General features: G+C 47.9%; 1 protein-coding gene across 1 annotated transcript in view; it reads left to right on the top strand.

Moving 5' to 3' along the window:
* SHISA6 (shisa family member 6) overlaps positions 1-20,391 on the top strand; it is a 148,690-nt gene that overhangs the window by 29,421 nt on the left and 98,878 nt on the right. The window contains 1 exon segment of the mRNA XM_030962152.1: positions 3,152-3,247. Within this exon segment, the coding sequence (XP_030818012.1) occupies positions 3,152-3,247 (96 nt within the window).

Genomic DNA, 20,391 nt, shown 5'->3' on the forward strand with positions numbered 1-20,391 from the left:
CCCTGTTTGCAGCAGGAGTGAAATTCCACCCTGTTTCAGTCTCTGCTGGGGATTTGGAGCTGTGTTGATCTTGCTGGGACAGTGGGAGCTGTCCCTGCCATGGCAGGGGTGGCACTGGGTGGGCTTTGAGGTCCCTTCCAGCCCAAACCATTCTGTGATTCAATGAAAAATCCCTGAAATCTGAAACAAAATGCAAATCACTCCATCTATGCTGCTTTTTCAAGGAATTGGGCATTTTTATGGCTCTCTCACCAGGGCAACACTGAGGTGCAGCCTGGTCTGGGGGCACATCTGGGATGAGCTTCAGAGGCCCCTCTGAAAAGAAAAATCACTCCCAGAATTCTCCCAGAATTTTGCAAGGCCGAAAGAAATGATCACAAGCGAGCAGGAATTAAAAAAAAAAAAAAACAAACCAAAAAGCAAACATAGCATCCTGTAATATATCCATGGAAAGGGAAAATCGTGCTGCTTGAAGTCTGCAAATCTGAGTTTCTCCTGGGAAAACGTAACTCCTGTTCAAATGCTAATGGCTCGTTATCACAGGGATGTTTTAATTGAACTACAATGTTCCATAAGCGGGGGCAGAGCAAGGTTCAGAGAGCAAATGGCTGATGAGGAATCCTCAATCTGCCACTAAATGTTTGCTTTTTTATAAACTTCCCCTCCTTGATCTGTCTTAAGCAGGTTCTCCCAAGGGAATTGTGAGAGGCAGCTGATTTCAGCTTGAGGTAGCAGCAATGTTTGTGTGGCTCTGGGGACAGTGAGTGGCTGCAAGGGAAACAGGGAAGGTTCCACAGCCCCTCTCATTCCCAAGGTGTTGCCAGAGGGCCTGGAATGGGGTGGGAACAAACAGCTTTTGGGTGTTTTTTTTGCTTTTGCAAAGCAGAGAAGGGCTGTGGAACAGCGTGGGCCAGGCAGGACAGAGCCCCAGCTGCTCCCACCTGGATCCTGGGGGCCCTCCTGGTCCTGCCCAGCACCTTCTGCCACCACAGCTCGGGCGGGAAATCAGGGAAAATGGAATTTCCCTGGGATTCAGCTGCATCCCTACAGCCCCCAGGCTGCCCCCCTTCCCTCCCCCTGCACCCTTCTTATCTCTGCCTCTTCCTGAAATAATAGGAGCAGAAAAATTAACAACATGAAAAAGGGAGGAGATGATAAGGAGTATCTGAAAAATCATCTGTGTCCTCATTTCAGAGCTTTGCGTGGTAACAGGCAGGCAGGGTGTGCTTTTCTTTTTTCCCTTTATTAATGTATTAAAATATTAAAGAGCTGGGTGTCTCTTGAACCTGCAGTGTTGTCAGGGACTGGGAAAGCTCTGAGGAGTCTTTTGAGGAGGCACTTGAGGAGCTGTCCCAAAACCCCATTTTGCTGTGCTGCTGTTATGGGGGAGCAGCCTGGACAGGGGGACATTGGCACCTGGGGACAGAACCCTTGGTACAGGGGGACATTGGCACCTGGGGACAGAACCCTTGGTACAGGGGACATTGGCACCTGGGGACAGAACCCTTGGTACAGGGGGACATTGGCACTTGGGGACAGAACCCTCGGTACAGGGGGACATTGGCACCTGGGGACAGAACCCTTGGTACAGGGGGACATTGGCACTTGGGGACAGAAGGGACATTGGCACCTGGGGACAGAACCCTCGGTACAGGGGGACATTGGCACCTGGGGACAGAACCCTTGGTACAGGGTGACATTGGCACCTGGGGACAGAACCCTTGGTACAGGGGGACATTGGCACCTGGGGACAGAACCCTTGGTACAGGGGACATTGGCACTGGGACAGAACTTGGTACAATGCTGGGGACAGAACCCTTGGTACAGGGGGACATTGGCACCTGAGGACAGAACCCTCGGTACAGGGGGACATTGGCACCTGGGGACAGAACCCTTGGTACAGGGGGACATTGGCACCTGAGGACAGAACCCTTGGTACAGGGGGACATTGGCACCTGGGGACAGAACCCTCGGTACAGGGGGACATTGGCACCTGGGGACAGAACCCTTGGTACAGGGGGGACATTGGCACCTGAGGACAAACCCCCTGCCACCAGGGTGCCCTCAGGGGCTGAGAATCTCCTGTGATTCCCTTTGAGACCTCAGGAGACAAAGGTGGATCTGAGCCTGGATGAGGCAATTTCCTGCAGATTGGGCTCTTGCATTTGGCACTTTGGGGCTTCCCCTCCCAGATTCTGCTCACAATTTCCAACATGTGCAGTTGTTCTTCTTCAAAAATCTTCGCCAGCAAAGAATTCAGGCTTTGATGTTGCTGCAGGTGTCGTTTTCTGGGCCGTTCTCAGGGTGCCTTTAATTGTGCAATGTGTGTGAGGGTGACAGAAGGGCTGTAAAGAGTATATGTAAATATAGAAATAAATAAAAATAAAATATAGAAGTAAATGTAAATATAAATACAAATGATATAACTGTAACCATTAATATAAATATATAAATCTGTTTAATAGACATATTTACATGTAAAAATATATTTATCTAATTGTTGTGTTAATAATATTCTGTTATTAATATTATAATTACTCTATTTATATCATTATACTATTATATATTATTCCATATATATTATATAGGATAATATTATTCTATTATAATATTATAATAGAACAATATTATATATTATTCTATATATTATATATAGAAATATATATACATATATAAAAATGAATGTACATCTATAATTATATATGGAAAATTATAAATATAAATATATCATGTATTTATATAATTAATATCTATTACACAATTTTATAATTTATATTATATTATATAGAAATATGGAAATAGAAATAGAAATAGAAGTAAGTATATCTATATAAATATATAAGATAGGTATAAGTATATATATAAATATATAAGTATATATAACTATATATATAAAAATATATAAGATAGATATAAGTATATATATAAATATATATAAGTATAGATAACTATATATAAATATATAAAAATATATAAAATATATATTAATATATAAATATATAAAATATATTTATATATATAAATATATATAAAATCTATATAGAGATATATATATATAAGTATATACCAAATACATTAAAAAATTATAAATATCTGTATATGCACAGAGACAGAGTGGCTGAAGGAGTTTTGTGTTTCCTTTTCCCTGCAGGTCACTATGGGAAGGATATTTATCGCAGTGGAGGGCCAGATCTCCATAATTTCATCTCCTCCGGGTTTGTCACGTTAGGAAGAGGACACACGAAGGGTACAGTGGAAACCATTTTTTGCTAAATCCAATGCAATGAAACCATTGTTTGCAATCCGAACTCGGAGCCGGGGGCCCGCAGCTGGAGCGGGGCCGGCCCTGGAGACGCGGGGCAGGCTCAGGCTGGGCTGGGCAGGACCTGCGGGTCCTGGCAGGGCGGTACAGGCTCCCCCGGCTGGGCAGCGGCTCCTGCAGCTCTGGGCTCTCCTGGCTGTTCCCACAGGGAGGGCAGCAATGTCCATCTGTCCCAGGGCAGGCAGTGACCCCTTCCAGACTGTGGGGCTGGAGCTCCTTTCTTTGACTTCTGGGCTTTTCTTTTAGTTATTTATTTATTTAGATGGTGGGGTGGGGGGGTGGGGGTTATGATGAATATTTTATAAAATTATTTCTTTTTAGCTCCTATATTTTCTGTGTTCCTATAATCTGTGATATAATGTACAAAACAGGAAACCACAAAAAATCGACATGTGCTGCTGTGTGTATGTTCTGTGTACATGTACTGTATATAAATATCTGTGGAGAGACAGCTTTAACACAAATATCCGAACATCCAGGGGATCCTGGTGCCACCGGAGCCGTGTCCTGGTGCCACCACAACCCCAGGCAATGTTCACTGATGATGCTTTTGGTGAGTTTTTCTGGTGTACAGTGAGACGTGCTCGGAGTGTCCTCCTGTCCCCAGTGCCACCGGTGGCCTGGCTGTGACACCGGGGGTGCATGTGCCATTCCTGTCCCCTTCTGTGTCCCCAAGACTGCTGTACCCCCTGCAGACACGATGTATGTGGAGATTCCTCTCTCACCAATGTACTGTGTCCTCGTGCTCGCCTGGTTGAACGCTCCTGTGTTGTTTCTGTGGATGACCGTGACTCACAAATGATTAAAAGACCTTGATATTTTATTTTTTTTAATTTATTTTTTAATTTTTTTTCCTACACTTTCTGAACTTTTTCCAGTTCTCCACGAGTGTCATCCAAAGTAGTGTCGGTCCTGTAGAACTGTCAGAGAAGAAACAAATATATGTATATTGTCTGTGTATGTCTGTGTGTGCTTAAATAAAGTTTACTGAGGCTGAGGCAGCACCCGTGGGACTTGTAATCCAATACCCTGAAATTCCAGATATGTGATCCAATACCCTGTAATCCAATACCCTGCAATCCCCAATCTGTGATCCAATACCCTGTAATCCAATATCCTGAAATTCCAGATTTGTGATCCAAAACCCTGAAATCCAATACCCTGCAATCCCCAATCTGTGATCCAATACCCTGAAATCCAATACTCTGTAATCCCATATCCTGTAATCCATACCCTGTAATCCAATACCCTGCAATCCCAAATCTGTGATCCAATACCCCACAATCCCAGATTTGTGATCCAATACCCTGAAATCCCACTCCTGTAATCCAATACCCTGCCGTTCCAGTCTTGCAATACAACACCCTGAAATTTCAGATATGTAATCCAACATCCTACAGTCCAAAATTTGTAATCCAATCCCTGCAATCCCAGATCTGTTATCCCATCCCTGCAATCCCAGGTTTGTTATCCAACCCCCTGCAATCCCAGAATTGTTACCCAATCCCTACAATCCCAAATTTGTTATCCCATCCCTGCAATCCCAGATTTGTTCTCCAATCCCCGCAATCCCACATTTGTAACCCAATCCCTCCAATCCCAGATTTATAACCCCATCCCTGCAGTCCCGGTCCAGCTCTGCACCCAGGGAGGGGAAGCAGAGGAACCTCAGGTGGGCTGGAGCTGCTCTGGTTCCAGGGAGGAGCCAGGGGTGACATTTCACACAAGGTGTCCCCATCCCAAGGGGGTTTATGCTCATGTCCTGCCACATCAGGAGCGTTTTTAGGGTCAGGTAGCAAAGGTGCCCCAGCAGTGGGCTGTCCTGATGGGCTCCACCAAGCCCTGGAGATGCCTGAGCAGGGCTGTAAACACAGCCCTCAGTCTCAGGCAGGTGAGTTGTCCTCACCTCGCACCCCTGAGGCACCTCCCAGCAGTTTGCTGGACAAAAAGGCTGCTCCCAGTTCCTTCCAGGTGAGAACAAAACCTCCTCTCCTCCTTCAGCTGCAAAGGCTCTGCTCTCCTGTTGGGGTCCAGGGGTTTCCACACCTTTTCCAGAGCACATTTCCTGTCCCTGGCAAAGGGGGGACAGTGGGCACTGGGAATGCAGCCTGGTCATCCACCACAGCCCTCAGACAGGGAGGGGGGTTCCAAACAGAACAAAAGGCTTTGTTCTCTCAATAAATGAATATTGGGGTGTTTATAGACATCAGGATGGACTGGCCTTAGAATTTACCTTTCAGCTGCCTGGAAATCCACCTGGTTTTTGAACAGTGCTGTAATGTTCATTTCCAGTTTCCTAGTGGCAGATTGCCCCACTGCTGGGTGGTGAGAGTGATGACACCTCACAGCTGCTGCAGGACCTGCTTGTGCTCGTGCGTGGCTTTGTCTGTGCCTGTGACATGAGCTGACTGTCTGTCTGTGCTGTGACAGGGGGCCTGAGGGGTTCTGTCATTGGGATTGTGCCTGAAATGGCTGGATTTGGGGAAATATTGTGTGACAGATTTGATTTGGGGAAATATTGTATTTGAACTCAGATTGTATTGTATTTGAACTCAGATTTCCTGAGTTCAGCTTGAAGCCATCACCTAATACCTGTAAGGAGGGGTGAGAGCTTCAGCCAGGGCTTTAGATGAGTGGGTTCTGTTCGTTCCTATTCTTATTTCTAAATAAGTGGGTTCTGTGCTCTTTGTTCCTATTCTTATTTACATGAGTGGGTTCTGTGCTCTTTTGTCCTGTTCTTATTTAGATGAGTGGGTTCTGTGCTTTTTGTTCCTATTCTTATTTAGATGAGCAGGTTCTGTGCTCTTTTCTCCTATTCCCATTGAGATGAGCAGGTTCTGTGCTCTTTGTCCTATTTCTATTGAGACCATTCTGTGCTCTTTTGTCCTATTCCTGTTTAGATGAGCAGGTTCTGTCCTGTTTTCTCCTATTCCCATTGAGATGAGCAGGTTCTGTCTTGTTTTCTCCTGTTCCCATTGAAATGAGCAGGTTCTGTGCTCTTTTCTCCTATTCCCATTGAGATGAGCAGGTTCTGTCTTGTTTTCTCCTGTTCCCATTGAGATGAGCAGGTTCTGTGCTCTTTGTCCTATTTCTATTGAGACCATTCTGTGCTCTTTTTGTCCTATTCCTGTTTAGATGAGCAGGTTCTGTCCTGTTTTCTCCTATTCCCATTGAGATGAGCAGGTTCTGTCTTGTTTTCTCCTGTTCCCATTGAAAATGAGCAGGTTCTGTGCTCTTTTCTCCTATTCCCATTGAGATGAGCAGGTTCTGTCTTGTTTTCTCCTGTTCCCATTGAGATGAGCAGGTTCTGTGCTCTTTGTCCTATTTCTATTGAGACCATTCTGTGCTCTTTTGTCCTATTCCTGTTTAGATGAGCAGGTTCTGTCCTGTTTTCTCCTGTTCCCATTGAAATGAGCAGGTTCTGTGCTCTTTTCTCCTATTCCCATTGAGATGAGCAGGTTCTGTCTTGTTTTCTCCTGTTCTCATTGAGATGAGCAGGTTCTGTGCTCTTTTCTCCTATTCCCGCTGAGATGAGCAGGTTCTGTCCTTTCCCAGCTCCAGCCCTTGTGTTCCACCCTCCACTCCAGCCAGACAACCTCACCCTGCCCTGTGCAGAGCATCCTGCCCTGCACTACACGAAGCCAGTGAAGTTTCTCTCAATATTTCTCTGCACTGGGAGACACATTTTTGGTGTTTTCTCAGCTGAGCTGTGGCAGAACTCCAAGTGTTGAGTAATATTTAAGAGCTCATCTATTTTGGGCAGAAGACAAAGACGTGAGCCATGCCAAAGCACCATGGATACCAAAGCAGCAGATCCACGTGTGTGCCATGCCCAGGCTGGGCAGGATGGGCATTCTTGGCTCTTCCATGACATTCCCCTGGGCCATGAGGGCTCTGGAGCCATTCCAGTGTGTGTTCCCCAAGCCATGGGCAGTTCCTCTGCTCTCAGGATGGCCCAGGGGTGAATCCTGGCTCCTCAGGCTGTGGTGAGGCACAAGGCAGGGCTGATCTCATCCCGGGTTAGGTAGGAGGAGGTTGGATGGTTGGTTCTGAGGTAGCAGCTTTCAGTTCTGTGTGGAATTAACCACCAGCAGCTCTGAGGGGTTCACTGGGAGGGTGCAGGGCACTGAGCCCCCAGAGAGGGAGGATGGATCCCACATTCCTGCGTGGGAGCAGCTGCTGCTGCTGGTGCCGTGGGAGGGTTCAGAGCTCCGGGGACACACGTGGGAGACAGGAGCCAGCTCACCCCTCTGTGATTTACATCCCAGCTCCCTCAGCCTGTTCTGAGCGTCCTGGCACTGCCTGTGTCCCACCCTGGCCTGGGCTGTGCCCTCAGGGCTCCCCAGAGCCCTGGCACCCACCCAGCCTGGAGGGGATTTACAGCCACAGATTTGGGATAAACACCCTGGAGAGGGAGCACATCCACTCCACACTGCCTACCCCACATCATGTTGCTGGGGTTCTGCATAAAAACCTGTTATCTGGTTTTTATTTGATTTTTATTTTGGTTTTGGTTGTTTTTTACTTTGGTTTGGTTGTTTTTTTACTCCCAGTCTCAGACCTTGCCAATAGTTTCCCAGTGGGATGGAGCTCCCTGGGTTTCAGCAGTCTGGGCCAGCAGCAGGAGCTCTGGAGGGATGATAACTCAGATGAAAACCTCTGCTCAGCACTCAACAGCTCCTTTGCTTTCCTGGTGGCTCTGCAAGAGTATGAAAAACAGGGAGGTTATTTTCTGTTCCTGGTGAGGATGCTGGAAAGTGAGGATGCAGGTGCAAAGTGAGGACGCTGCAAAGTGAGGACGTTGGTTGTTCCCCAGATCCTGGCACAGCCCAGTCTCCTCTCCCAATGGGTGTACCAAATGCAGATTATGAGCAGCACCATGTCACCAGATGAACTCCATTTGCATCTTGCAGTTCATTGTCCCATTCCAGCTTTAGCCCATGCAGTCCCATCCCGCTTGTTTTTCTCCCTTCACTCCACGGTGTTTGTGCTCTTGGGCTGAGATTTGGATCATTTGTCCTTGGTGCCCAGCCGGAGCAGGAATTGTTTTGTCTCCCTGCTCTGTGCACAGAGCTCAGCATCCCCTGATGTGAACCCAGACCCACACACTTTAAAGCAGCACAGAATCTGAAAAATAGAAAAGCTGAACCTGAAGGCGTCAGGACATGGGGCCTGGTGCCAGCAGGGTCACTCAGGCAAAGCCAGGGGTAAAGCACCAGCCCCTGCTGGCAGTTCAGCCTCTGGGTTTGGACACAGGGAAAGGTCCTCCAGAGTAACAAATGTCCAGCAGGACCTTCCCAGCCATGGAGAGGCAAAGGCAGCTCGGGGTCTCATTTAGATCACAATCAGACCTTCCTGAGCTTCTGTGGTGTCTCCAGCTGAGCGGGGTGGCAGCTCCATTGTCTCATCCCTTCCTCTCTGGAAGCTCCAGAGTTTTCCCAGCCCTGCTGCTCCCTCTGGAGCGATGCCTTCCCTGGCTGTGGAGACAGGAGCACAGAGTCAGTGCCCCAGGGCTCAGGCTGTGCCTGTGTGACCCTCAGAGCAGCTCTTTGGCAGCAGCCAGAACTCTACCAAAACGAATCAGAACGGCACAAAACAATTTACACACACACATTTTAAATCAAATCTTTCAGAACTGCTGTTAAAATCGGTCAGAGGGTCTGTTAACGTCTCTCATTTGTGCCCCCATCTCATCTTTACATTTACAGGCCCCCATGAGGTTGGTGCTCCACACTCATTTCCACCTGCCAGCCAGGTGCCAGTTTGTCACCTGCCACCCAGTGCTCCCAGCCAGCTGCCAGTTTCTGCTGCTGTTTATTCATGCCCTGTGGTGGTGTTCACAGGGGTTTCAGGACAAGGGAAGAGATGAGAATCTTGACTCCATGTTTTAGAAGGCTGATTTATTATTTTATGATATATATTATATTAAAAGAAAATTATATACTAAAACTATGCTAAAGAATAGAAGAAAGGATTTCATCAGAAAGTTAGCAAGGAAGGAAAAGAAATGATAATAAAATCTTGTGACTGACTAGAGAGCCTGAGACAGCTGGACTGTGATTGGCCATTAATTAAAAACAACTACATGAGACTAATCAAAAGTGCTCTTGTTGCATTCTACAGCAGTAGATAAGTATTGTTTACATTTCGTTTCTGAGGCTTCTCAACTTCTCACGAAAAAAGATCTTAACAAAAACAATTTTCATAAAATATGTCTGTGAAAGTGTCCAAACCTGTCTTCCCCACTGTCCCTTAAATCCAGAGAACCCTGCATCACTGACTGACAGCAGGGCTGGGACATCCTGTGCAGCACCAGAGCAGGTCATTTCCCCCTGGGATGTTTTGATCTCCCATCCATGGTGTTCCCTCACTGCCCATCCTGCAGGCTGAGCTGTCTCTGACAGGTTCTGTATTTCAGCACTGACAGGTCTGGATGCAAACCAGTCTCAGTGCAGATGCCTCAGCTGATGGAGAGCATGGAGCTGCTGCAGGCTGGGACACTGGGCTGGCCCCGCTGTCCCTCTGGCACACCCTGCTGCCTTGGGGCACCCCAAAATGAGCCCCTTTTACACCCATTGCCTCGGGACCAGCAGGGTTGCTGCTCCATTGGCTGTAAATATGATTCAGAGATGAGTGGGAGAGAAGAGATTTATTAATTTGCTCCTCATTAGGAGTTTGAGAGTTCTGATTACCCCTCCAACACTGCCCTGGTTCCCTGCTGCCGTGGCTGGTTCCCCATTGCTTGGCTTGCAGCTCTGTGTTCCAGTTCCTTTCCCAAAGCGCTGCTTTGTACCCTTAATTTGTTATTTTGGGGTCTTATATTACACCTGTCACAACTTCCTGGGCCCAGCACAGCTACAAAACACGCAATGAATCAGTTCCAGGCTGGAATTTACTGCCTGCCCCCATCATTAGTAATCCCCACTCGCAGCACACTCATTATTACAGGCGAAGGCAGGACTTGGAGGAACATTTTTTTCACACCTGCACCTGTAACTTGCCGTGAATAGATTTGCAAAAATTGAGGGTTAGGTGTGCTGGGTCCTTAAACACTTGTTAGAAATCCCATCAATGGAGGGCTGTGCAGCCTGAGCCCGCTGCATGCCAATGAATCACTTTCTGTTTATCCTGGATCATTTCGGATTATTTCCATTCTGCCTTGGTTCAGATCACCCACATTCCTGATTCCAGATGAATCCCAAGCCCTATGTATTCTGACACCTAATTGTATTGCCTGGGAAATGGGATCACTGGCATGTGGAGGGGGGCCTGGGAGCTGTGCAGGAACATTCCATGACGCAATAGGACATTTCAAGCCTCTCTGAATTATTTAACCTCCCTCAGACATGGCCCTGCCATTTCTCAGCAGAGTCTGGACAGCTCTGGTTTTTATAGCCCTGGGAGCAGCCAGGTGGGAGGAGAGGGAGAAACATTCCAGGGCCTGCAGGGCTGTGGGAAGGTGTGACGGTGTTCACCTTCCCTTGAGCCCTGGGAGGGGTCTCAGGTTGAGGGAAGAGACAAGGATCTGACTCCACTTTTCAGAAGGCTGATTTATTATTTTATGATATATATTACATTAAAACTATACTAAAAGAATAGAAGAAAAGGTTTCACCAGAAAGCTAGCTAAGCTAAGAATAGGTAGGAATGATAACAAAGGCAGCTGTCTTGGACTCTCTGTCCGAGCCAGCTGGACTGTGATTGGCCATTAATTATAAACATCCAAGATGGGCCAATCACAGATCCACCTGCTGCATTCCACAGCAGCAGATAACCACTGTTTACATTTTGTTCCTGAGGCCTTTCAGCTTCTCAGGAGGAAAAATCCTAAGGAAAGGATTCTTCATGAAAAGATGTCTGTGACAGGAAGGGATGGGGGGACAGCAGCAAAACCCCCTCAGCCCCCGGTGTCCCCTTCTGCAAGGAGCAGTGAGACAGCAGAGCTGGGGGGCTCCTATCCTCCTGCCCCAGGAACCTGGGCAGAGCCTTCAGGGATGGGGCTCTCCAAGCCTGGTGGGATCTGAATGCAGAGAGCTCTCAGAACTTTGGGCCTGCAAGCCAAAGATGAGAATTAAAGCCAGGATCTGATCAGAGACCTTGGAAAAAGCTCCCAAACTCAGGTGGTGGAAGTGAGAATGTGGATTTGGAATTTAAAGCAGAGACAGGTAAAGCTAAGTGGAGGAAAGTTTAGAGTTGTAGAGTTTAAGATGCAGAAAAATAAAAGTATTTACAAAGGTAACAAGTTTTAGAGTGTACTACTGTAGGTTTGTGTGCCATAACATGATTGGCTAAGAAAGCTCACACTGTAGCATGAGTCCATAAAACAAACTATTTAAGGATTGGGTCAAAAACATAAATATCCTTGTTAGCAGTGCTTTATTGGCCAATAAATGTGGCATTCCCTGAACATGATTCCTTTACCCAGTTTTTTCCTCCTAGGAAGCTGAGAAGCCTCAGAGAAAAGAAAAACAATTCTTATCTCATTTGCTTCCCCTGTGTTGTGCTCATGTGGAATGTGTGTGGAGATTGTTTATCCACAGGTGATTGTTCCATTGGATTCTGCTGTGAGTTGTTTTCACTCTTTGGCCAATCAGGGCCAAGCTGTGTCAGGACTCTAGAAAGAGTTAGGAGTTTTCATTATTATCTTTTCAGCATTCTGTAAGTATCCTTTCTGAATTCTTTAGTGTAGTATAGCATTCTTTAATATAATATAGTATCATAAAATAGTAAATTAGCCTTCTGAGAACATGGAGTCAGATTCATCATTCTCCCCTCGTTGGGATTGCCTGCATTTACAACAAATAAATCCTTAAAAGGCCTTGTAACTGAGGGTCTTGTGACCTTCTGAGCCATGTGGTGAAGATGTGAGCAGGATTCACCCTTCCTGCCTATGTAGAAGATATGAAAAATAAATTGCACCATCTAAAGCAACTCAGAGGTCCAATTCAAACTTCATTCCAAATTCACAGAGCAGCCAGCGTGTCCCACACTGGCGGCAATGAGCACAAAGGCTGGCAGCCACTCTGAGAACCTCCCTGGAGCTTTCTGTTCCTTGGGGCTGCAGGGAGATGGCCCTAGGCTGGGCATGGAGCACCTGGAGATCCAGGAGATCCCTGGGGCTGCTCCGGAGCCAGCTGTCAGATGGAAAGGGAGCCTTTTGTCTCCTGGAGATCCCATTCCCCACCATCCACTGATTCTGGCATTTTTGACTTGGCCTGATCAAAGTGGACAAGGACAGGACTGGCGTTGTCTCTTCTTTCTCTCCTAGAGACAGTGGGAGCCAAAATCTTGTGTTTGAGGCAGCGAAAGGCCACCAGGGCCTTTCTGGGTGTGATCACCCAGGATTAGCCGGGTGTTTTGGCATCTGGGACGTCACAGGGCTCCCCTGGCTTTGTGTGGGACAGACCCACAGCTTGGGACTCTCCTTCCCCGCTACTGAGTGTTCCACTGGAAGGTTTCCTCCTGTTCCCATGCCAAGGTAAATTCCCCAAGTTTTCACTCCCCTGATTCCCATCTGCTGCACCCAGCCCTCTGCTGAGCTCCATGGATGGGCTTCAATCATCACCTGGAGCTCCAGAATGGATCCCTCTTCTTTCTGTGTGCAACAACAGGGTGACAGCATGAGTGACAGTGGCTGAGAGGAGAAGAAAGGAGCCCTGCCTGTTCCTGGCTGCCCTTTCACGGGGAGTCTGTCAGCTCTCAGGGATGTTTTGGCAGATACCTTTGAAAGCTGAGCTGAAAGCTGGGGAAGAGCTGGCAGGTACAGCCCAGCTGTCTGTGAAACTGGAGCTGCAGCTGCCTGCAACCAGCTCCTCTTTGAAGAACGTGTTTTTCTCTATTTATGATCAAGAACCGTTTGCATAAAGAGCCCTTCTGATTTCTTGTGTGGTGTCGCTGAGGATCTCAGGCTGCTTCTCTCCCCAAACAGGGAATTTCACCTCGATGCAGGCTCACCCTGGAGCTGGATTATGTGCCTTTGGCAGGGCTGCATTCGCTCTTAATCCTGCTTGCCAATTGCAAATAAGAAATTAAAATATTGTGAGAAGAACTGGAGACTCCTGGCAGCAGGGAGGGGACTTTGCAGAGGGATCTGTAATTCTGAACCATCTGTGATCTCTCCACAACAACATGGTCAGAGTCTGGCAGATGGAGAGCTTGAGCACTCCCAAAAATCCCAAAAATCTACTGCTCCAGCAAAGCCAGTGCGTTGAGCACAGTTTATCTGCCAAAGTTCCTTGGGAGAGACTCATGATCTGCTGTGAATGCAGGTTCCGTGATGAGGGGAAAGAATGATGGATCTGACTCCATGTTCTCAGAAGGCTAATTTATAATTTTATTATATTAAAGAATAATAAACTAAACTATACTAAAGAATACAGAAAAGATACTTACAGAATGCTAAAAAGATAAAAATGAAAACTCGTGACTCTCTCCAGAGTCCCGACACAGCTTGGCCCTGATTGGCCAAAGAGTGAAAACAACTCACAGCAGAATCCAATGGAACAATCACCTGTGGGTAAACAATCCCCAAACACATTCCACATGAGCATAACACAGAAGAAGCAAATGAGATAAAAATTGTTTTCCTTTTCTCTGAGGCCTCTCTCACTGTCTTTCAGTTTCCCAGGAGGAAAACCCTGGGTGAAGGAATTTTTTCAGAGAATGTGAATTCCACAGTCATCAGAAAAGAGGTTTTGGAGCCACAGGGCTCAGGTTTCCTTTCCAAGGCATCACCTTGGTGTTCCCATGGAGCAGAGCTGCCAGAACCCGACCTGGGGCAGGCCATGGTTGTGTTAAACCTGGGATTTTCTGCCTGGCAGGTGAAAACCAGGAGCAGCTCCTTCCTCTCCTCCATGAGTGGCTGCAGGGCAGGGAGCAGCATTCCAACCCTGGGAAAGGATCCATGGAGCTGGGAGCCCTTGGCCAGGGACAGATCTTCTCGTGGCACCTCTTGTGCCTCCTGGAGAGTCCTGCCAGCCAGTGAATGAGCAGAGAGCTGGGGCTGCCAGTGACTCCTGTGGTGCCACGCAGCCCTGGAGCTCAGCCCAGAGCCACAGAGCTGAGTCCAAGCCCATTTCCTGCCAACACTGGGAGTTTGTGATGGATTTCAGTGGCACTGCCTTGGACCTGCTGCAGAAAATCAACCGGTGTGAGCAATGCAGAGCAGCCCACGGTGCTGCTGCTCACCTGCCCCTGCTGGAAAGGCGGTCTGCAGCTCTCCCCTGAACCTGGAATGGACTCAAGATGTGTTAGAACCCTCTTCTCTTCTCTTCTCTTCTCTTCTCTTCTCTTCTCTTCTCTTCTCTTCTCTTCTCTTCTCTTCTCTTCTCTTCTCTTCTCTTCTCTTCTCTTCTCTTCTCTTCTCTTCTCTTCTCTTCTCTTCTCTTCTCTTCTCTTCTCTTCTCTTCTCTTCTCTTCCTCTCCATCTCTTTTCCCTTTTCCTTCTCCTCTTCCTTTCCCTCCTCCTCCCATGCCCAGTTTCTGTCCCCAGAAGGAATGCAGCCTGGGAACTGCTCCCTGACTCCAGGATTTGCTGCTGGGAGTTCTTTCAAGCCCTGGGATCAGGACAGGACCAGGCTGAGCTCAGGGATCACCTTCCAGCTATGATAAGGAAAATATTTGTATTTTATATTTGTGTAAAATATTTGTGCAGGCAGAGAGCTGCAGATCTGCTGAGCCCAGCTGTGCTTCAAGCCCCATTTCTGAGGAGGGCTGAGCTCTGTGTGTGGCCAGGTCTGTGCTGACAGTTCCTGGATTGTTCTTTGGAAACACAGCCCTTCAGCATTCCCTTCAGGAGCTCCACTGCTACCTCTGCGTGTCCTCTCAGCACAGGGCCCCTGTTGTTTCAGCCTCAGATAAAGCACCAGGGTTTATTGCAGTACCACTAACTGGGGTGCAGGGTGGTATTTTCTGGGGTCCCTCATGGCAGGAATGATGAATCTGACTCCATGTTCTTAAAAGGATTATAACATATCATATCATATCAGATTATATTTACAGAAGGCTACAAAGAATGATCATGAATCTCATGACTCTCTGCAGAGTCCAACACAGCCTGACTGTGATTGGTCATTGAGTTAAAACCATTCACATGAAACAATCGAACAATCACCTGTTGGATAAACAATCTCCAACCACATTCCAAAGCAGCAAAACACAGGAGAAGCAAATGAGATAATTATTGTTTTCCTTTTTCTCTGAGGCCTCTCAGCTCCCCAGAAGAAGAAATCCTGGGCAAAGAGGATTTTTCAGAAAATATGAATGTGACAGCTGAGTTCAGATCTGCTCGGATAGCAGGAGTGCTCAGTCTATAAAAGGCATCTCCTCATCTTCATCTTAAAGCAGGAACCTAAAAATAGAGCCAGTTCACAGATAGGTGATGAGAACAACCTGAGGTTTGGATTAGGGAGCAGAATGGGAATTAGGAGTTTGAAAGTGCCTGTGTTGGAGGGAGCTGTGGATAAAAGTTTGTGAGGTAGATTTGGGCCAGAGAAGGCAGCTTGGGGAGTCCTGCTCCTCCTCTCTGTGTGGAAGGCATGGATGGAAAGGCTGGGTTCAGAAGGGAGAGCAGGCAGTGCTGTTGTCCCAGGGTCACCCTGGGTGTCACTGTCACAGCCTTCTGAGGGGTCACAGGAGGCAGGACACAGGACACAGCCCTGGGGTTTTGTGGGGAGGAGAAATCAGAGCCAGAGGGACAGAGGGGAGTCCTGGAATGCTCAGGAGGAGCATGGAGAGCTTCAGGCTCTTGGGGCTGCAGGAACCTCCCTGAGCTCCTGCTGTCCCTCAGCCCCCAGGGCAGGGCTTGTGCACCCACAGGCTGCCAGAAATACCCTCAGCTCGGCCCAGTTTGTGCTGGGAGCTGAGGGAAACTGGGACACCCTGAGTGAGGGCAGCAGGAGCTGCTCAGTGAGGGCTGGGTCACCCTTGGAGCTCCCTGAGCCCGGGCTGGGGACAGAGGTGACACCCCCACAGCCCTGTGGCTCTGCTGAGGGGACACAGCTCTGATGCTAAGCTCTGTCACCTTTTCCTTCTCAAGGCCTTCTGACCTTTCTGCAGCTTCAGGTGATGCCTTCAGTTTTATCTTTCATATTTCCCAGGCTCTGCACTGCACTGGTAAATAACTCTGAACTCCACAGAAAGTGTCAGCAAGGTCTCCTCACAGCTCAGGCACACAGAACAATCATTTCCCAGCCCCAGAACCAAGGACACCGCTGCAGCTTCAGCCCCAAAAAGTGCAAACAGCAGGGGATGGAGGAGAGAACCTGGGAGGGTGGGACTGCATCCCCTGGAGCTGGGATTGGACACTGAACCCCAGCGTGGAAATGGACCAGAATTCATAAAAGGGTGAGAACTCCTGACCCTGAGTCCATCCTGGATCCATCCTGGGTGCAGCCCTGGCTGGGCTCTTGCACTGCCCCAGGTGGATCCTTTGAAGGTCTTTTAATAAATCCCCACTTTATTCCTTTAACTGTGTCCAGCCTCTCCAAACATCACAGGTGCAGATCCAGCTTGTCCTGTGCCCACCCAAGGGCAGAGCTTTGGCTGCTGAGAGCTCCCAGCCCAGCCCAGGGAGCTGCTCAGAGGGAAGGGCAGCCCCAGCACGGAGCCAGGAGTGAGGAGCTGTGCCATGGATGGGTTTTGGGAGGAAGCTGGGAAGGTCTGAGCTGGGAATGTCTCCAGCAGGGTCCCATCAGGGCAGGAGCTGTGCAGCAAGGACTGGCCATTCCCCCAGGACAGCTCTGCAGGATGCAGCCCTCTTCCTCTTCCTCCTCCTCTTCCTCTTCCTCCTCCCCTGGCACTCCCTGAGCAGCTCTGGGGCCCAGCAGGGACAATGCTTCTGCCACAAACCTGCTCCAGCCACCCCCCGTGCCTGCCAGGGAGCAGAATAAAGGACAGTTTCCCAGAGAAGCCGGATTTATTTGTGCCTTTGTGGCTCTGTTCTGAAAGCACAAATAATATCCCTGAAGAAGCGGCATGGAGTCCATCAGCTTCCAGCTGCTCAGAGCCTCCCTGAGCTGGGGCTGTTCTCATCCTCCTCCTGCAGGAATTGATTGAATCCGAGATAAACAGATCAGGCCATTGCTGTTCTCTGCTCTAAACCCTCTGAAAAACAGGTCCTGTGCCTCAAACCAGAGCTCCAGAGAGAGGAGGAGGTCCTGGCAGGGAGAGCAGGAGGGCAGCCCACAGCTGGAACTGCTCCCTGCCCCACAGCTGGAACTGCCCCCTGCCCCACAGCTGGAACTGCTCCCTGCCCCCTGCCCCACAGCTGGAACTGCTCCCTGACCCACAGCTGGAACTGCCCCCTGCCCCACAGCTGGAACTGCCCCCTGCCCCACAGCTGGAACTGCCCCCTGCCCCCTCCCCTTGCCCAGGGGATCCCAGGGATGGAGTCTGGGAGGCTGCTGGGTTTGGGGTTGGATTTGGGTTTGGGTCAGGGTTTGGGTTTGGGTTAGGGTCAGGGTTAGGGTTAGAGTTTGGGTTAGGGTTTGGTTTTGGGTTTGGTTTAGGGTTAGGGCTAGGGTTTGGGTTTGTGTTAGGGGTAGAGTTTGGGTGCCTTTTTAGGGACAAATGGCTTGGAGGAATGTCACAGAATTCCAGGATGGTCTGGTTTGGAAAGGAAGCTAAAACTCATCCAGTGCCACCCCAGCCATGGCAGGGACACCTTCCCCTGTCCCAGGGACACCTCCCACTGTCCCAGGTGCTCCCAATCTCAATGTCCAGCCTGGCCTTGGGATCCAGGGGCACCCACGGCTGCTCTGGGAAATCCATTCCAGTCTCTCCCCACCCTCCCAGGGAGGAATTCCTTCCTATGTTTTCCTAAATATTTTAAAGACGAAAAAGAAGCTTTCCTTCTCTTTTGATTTGCAAAGTTAATCTGGCAGGAAGTGAATTGAGGAGCTGGGACCTGCCAGGACTTCCCCCAGGCACGTTCCAGGAGCTCCTGTTCAGCTGGAAGGATAAATCCTGCTGGGACATCTGTGGAAGTGTCTTGTGAAGAGCAAAGCTCTTTGATTATCCTGTTGCTATTTGTCAAATGCAAAGGAGCGTGTAAAAAATCATTTTCAGCCTTCAGAACTGCTCTCCTTTTGCTCTGCTTTTGATGTCTGAAGAGAAAATAGCCCTGTGAAGCAACTTGATTTCTTCAGAGCTATTAACCAGTCTTGCAGGGTCCCAGGGTGACATAACAGGTCTGCTCTGACTCATTTCATTTAAGAGTGTCTCCTTCCAGACAGAAATAGCTCAGTGTGCAGCCATAAAAAACATGAATCAATTAATGTCTTCTATTAACCAGAAATGCAGATAAATCTCCTCAATCGTGGGAATGCAAATTCCTGGCTCCTCTTCCTTCTCCCTTCCCCTGCTCTTTGTATTTGGCTCCTTCCTTAACTGAACTTTTCTGGGTGTTGACTCCAGGCCCACGTGGTTATTTCTTGTGGTTATTTCTCGTGGGCTCTTTTTGTGGTTATTTTTTGTGGTTCGTTTTTGTGGGTTATTTTGGTGGTTATTTTTGGTGGTTATTTTTTGGTGGGTTTTTTTGTGGTCGTTTTTGGTGGTTATTTTCTTTGGGTTTTTTTGGTGGGTTTTTATTGTGATTATTTTTGGTGATTATTTTTCGTGGTTATTTTTTGTGGTTATTTTTTTGGTGGTTATTTTTGGTGATTATTTTCTTTGGGTTTTTTTGTGGTTATGTTTGGTGGTTATTTTTGGTGGTTATTTTTTGGTGGTTATTTCTGGTGGTTATTTTTTGTGGTTATTTTCTTTGGCTTTTTTTGTGGTTATGTTTGGTGGTTATTTTTGGTGATTACTTTTTGTGGTTATTTTTGGTGGGGTTTTTTTGGTGGTTATTTTTTGGTGGCTATTTTTTGGTGGCTATTTTTCATGGTTATTTTTTGGTGGTTATTTCTTGTGGTTATTTTTTTGGTTATTTTTGGTGCTTTGTGGTTTTTTTTGTGGTTATTTCTTGTGGTTACTTTTTGTGGTTACTTTTTGGGACTGGTTATTTTTCATGGTTATTTTTTGGCGGTTATTTCTCTTCCAACTTTATTATTCTGTGATTCTGAGCCAGCTCTGGGGCTGTGTGGGGCTGGGGCTGCAGGAGGCAGCAGGGCCCCATGGCAGGGGAAGGAAGGAGACAGGGAGGGTGCACAGAGCAGGAGGAGCTGGGGAGCCAAAGAATCCCAGATCTCAGGATGGTTTGGGTTGGGAGGGACCTTAAAACTCTTCTCATCCCAGCCCTGCCATGGCAGGGACACCTCCCACTGTCCCAGGTGCTCCCAGCCCTGTCCAGCCTGGCCTTGGGCACTGCCAGGGATCCAGGGACAGCCCCAGCTGCTCTGGGCACCCTGCCCACCCTCACAGCGGTGAATTTCTCCCAAATATCCCCTCTCAATCTGCTTTCCTTCAATTTAAAGCCCTTCCCCTTTGTCCTGTGCCTCCATCCCTTGTCAATCATCTCTCTCCATCTTTCCTGTAGCTCCTTCAGGTCCTGGAAGGAATAAAAACAAACGCATGAACAAGTGCAGTGTTCCCATGTGTGAGCAGCTCTGGAAAATGGGAATTCCAGGGGCACCTGCAGTGCCGTGGACTCAGCAATGCTGCTGTGCAGAATTCACCCCAGGCACAAATAATTTCCTCCTGTGCCCTGGTTCTCTATGTGCTGGGGAGAGGAACCCCTTCTGCACTCCCTCTGCTCTGGGAGAGGAGATCTCAGCAATCCTGGGGTCAGTTTAACTCCAAAGCTCAGTATCAGTCTGTCTGGCAGCTCCTCTGCACCTGCTGCTAGGTGATAATGACTTGAAGAACAGAATTAATTAGGCTGAACCCTTCCGTGCTTCTTGTATCTCTCAAGGTGGATTTTTCTCTCTTTACTTTTTTAATACTCAGGAAAAAAAAAAGTTTCATCCTTTTCCCAGGAAGAAATACCAAGGGAAGGATTTGCCTGTATTTTATTAACCATTGAATTGCTTTCAATGGTTAATAAATTTAATTTTCATTTTATTTTTAAGTTTAGTTATTTTATTTTTAAATTTATTTTTAATTTTAATGTTTTAATTTTTTTTCCAATTGCTT

The sequence above is a fragment of the Camarhynchus parvulus genome, chromosome 18 (genome assembly GCF_901933205.1).
Source record: "Camarhynchus parvulus chromosome 18, STF_HiC, whole genome shotgun sequence".
Classification (NCBI taxonomy): domain Eukaryota; kingdom Metazoa; phylum Chordata; class Aves; order Passeriformes; family Thraupidae; genus Camarhynchus; species Camarhynchus parvulus.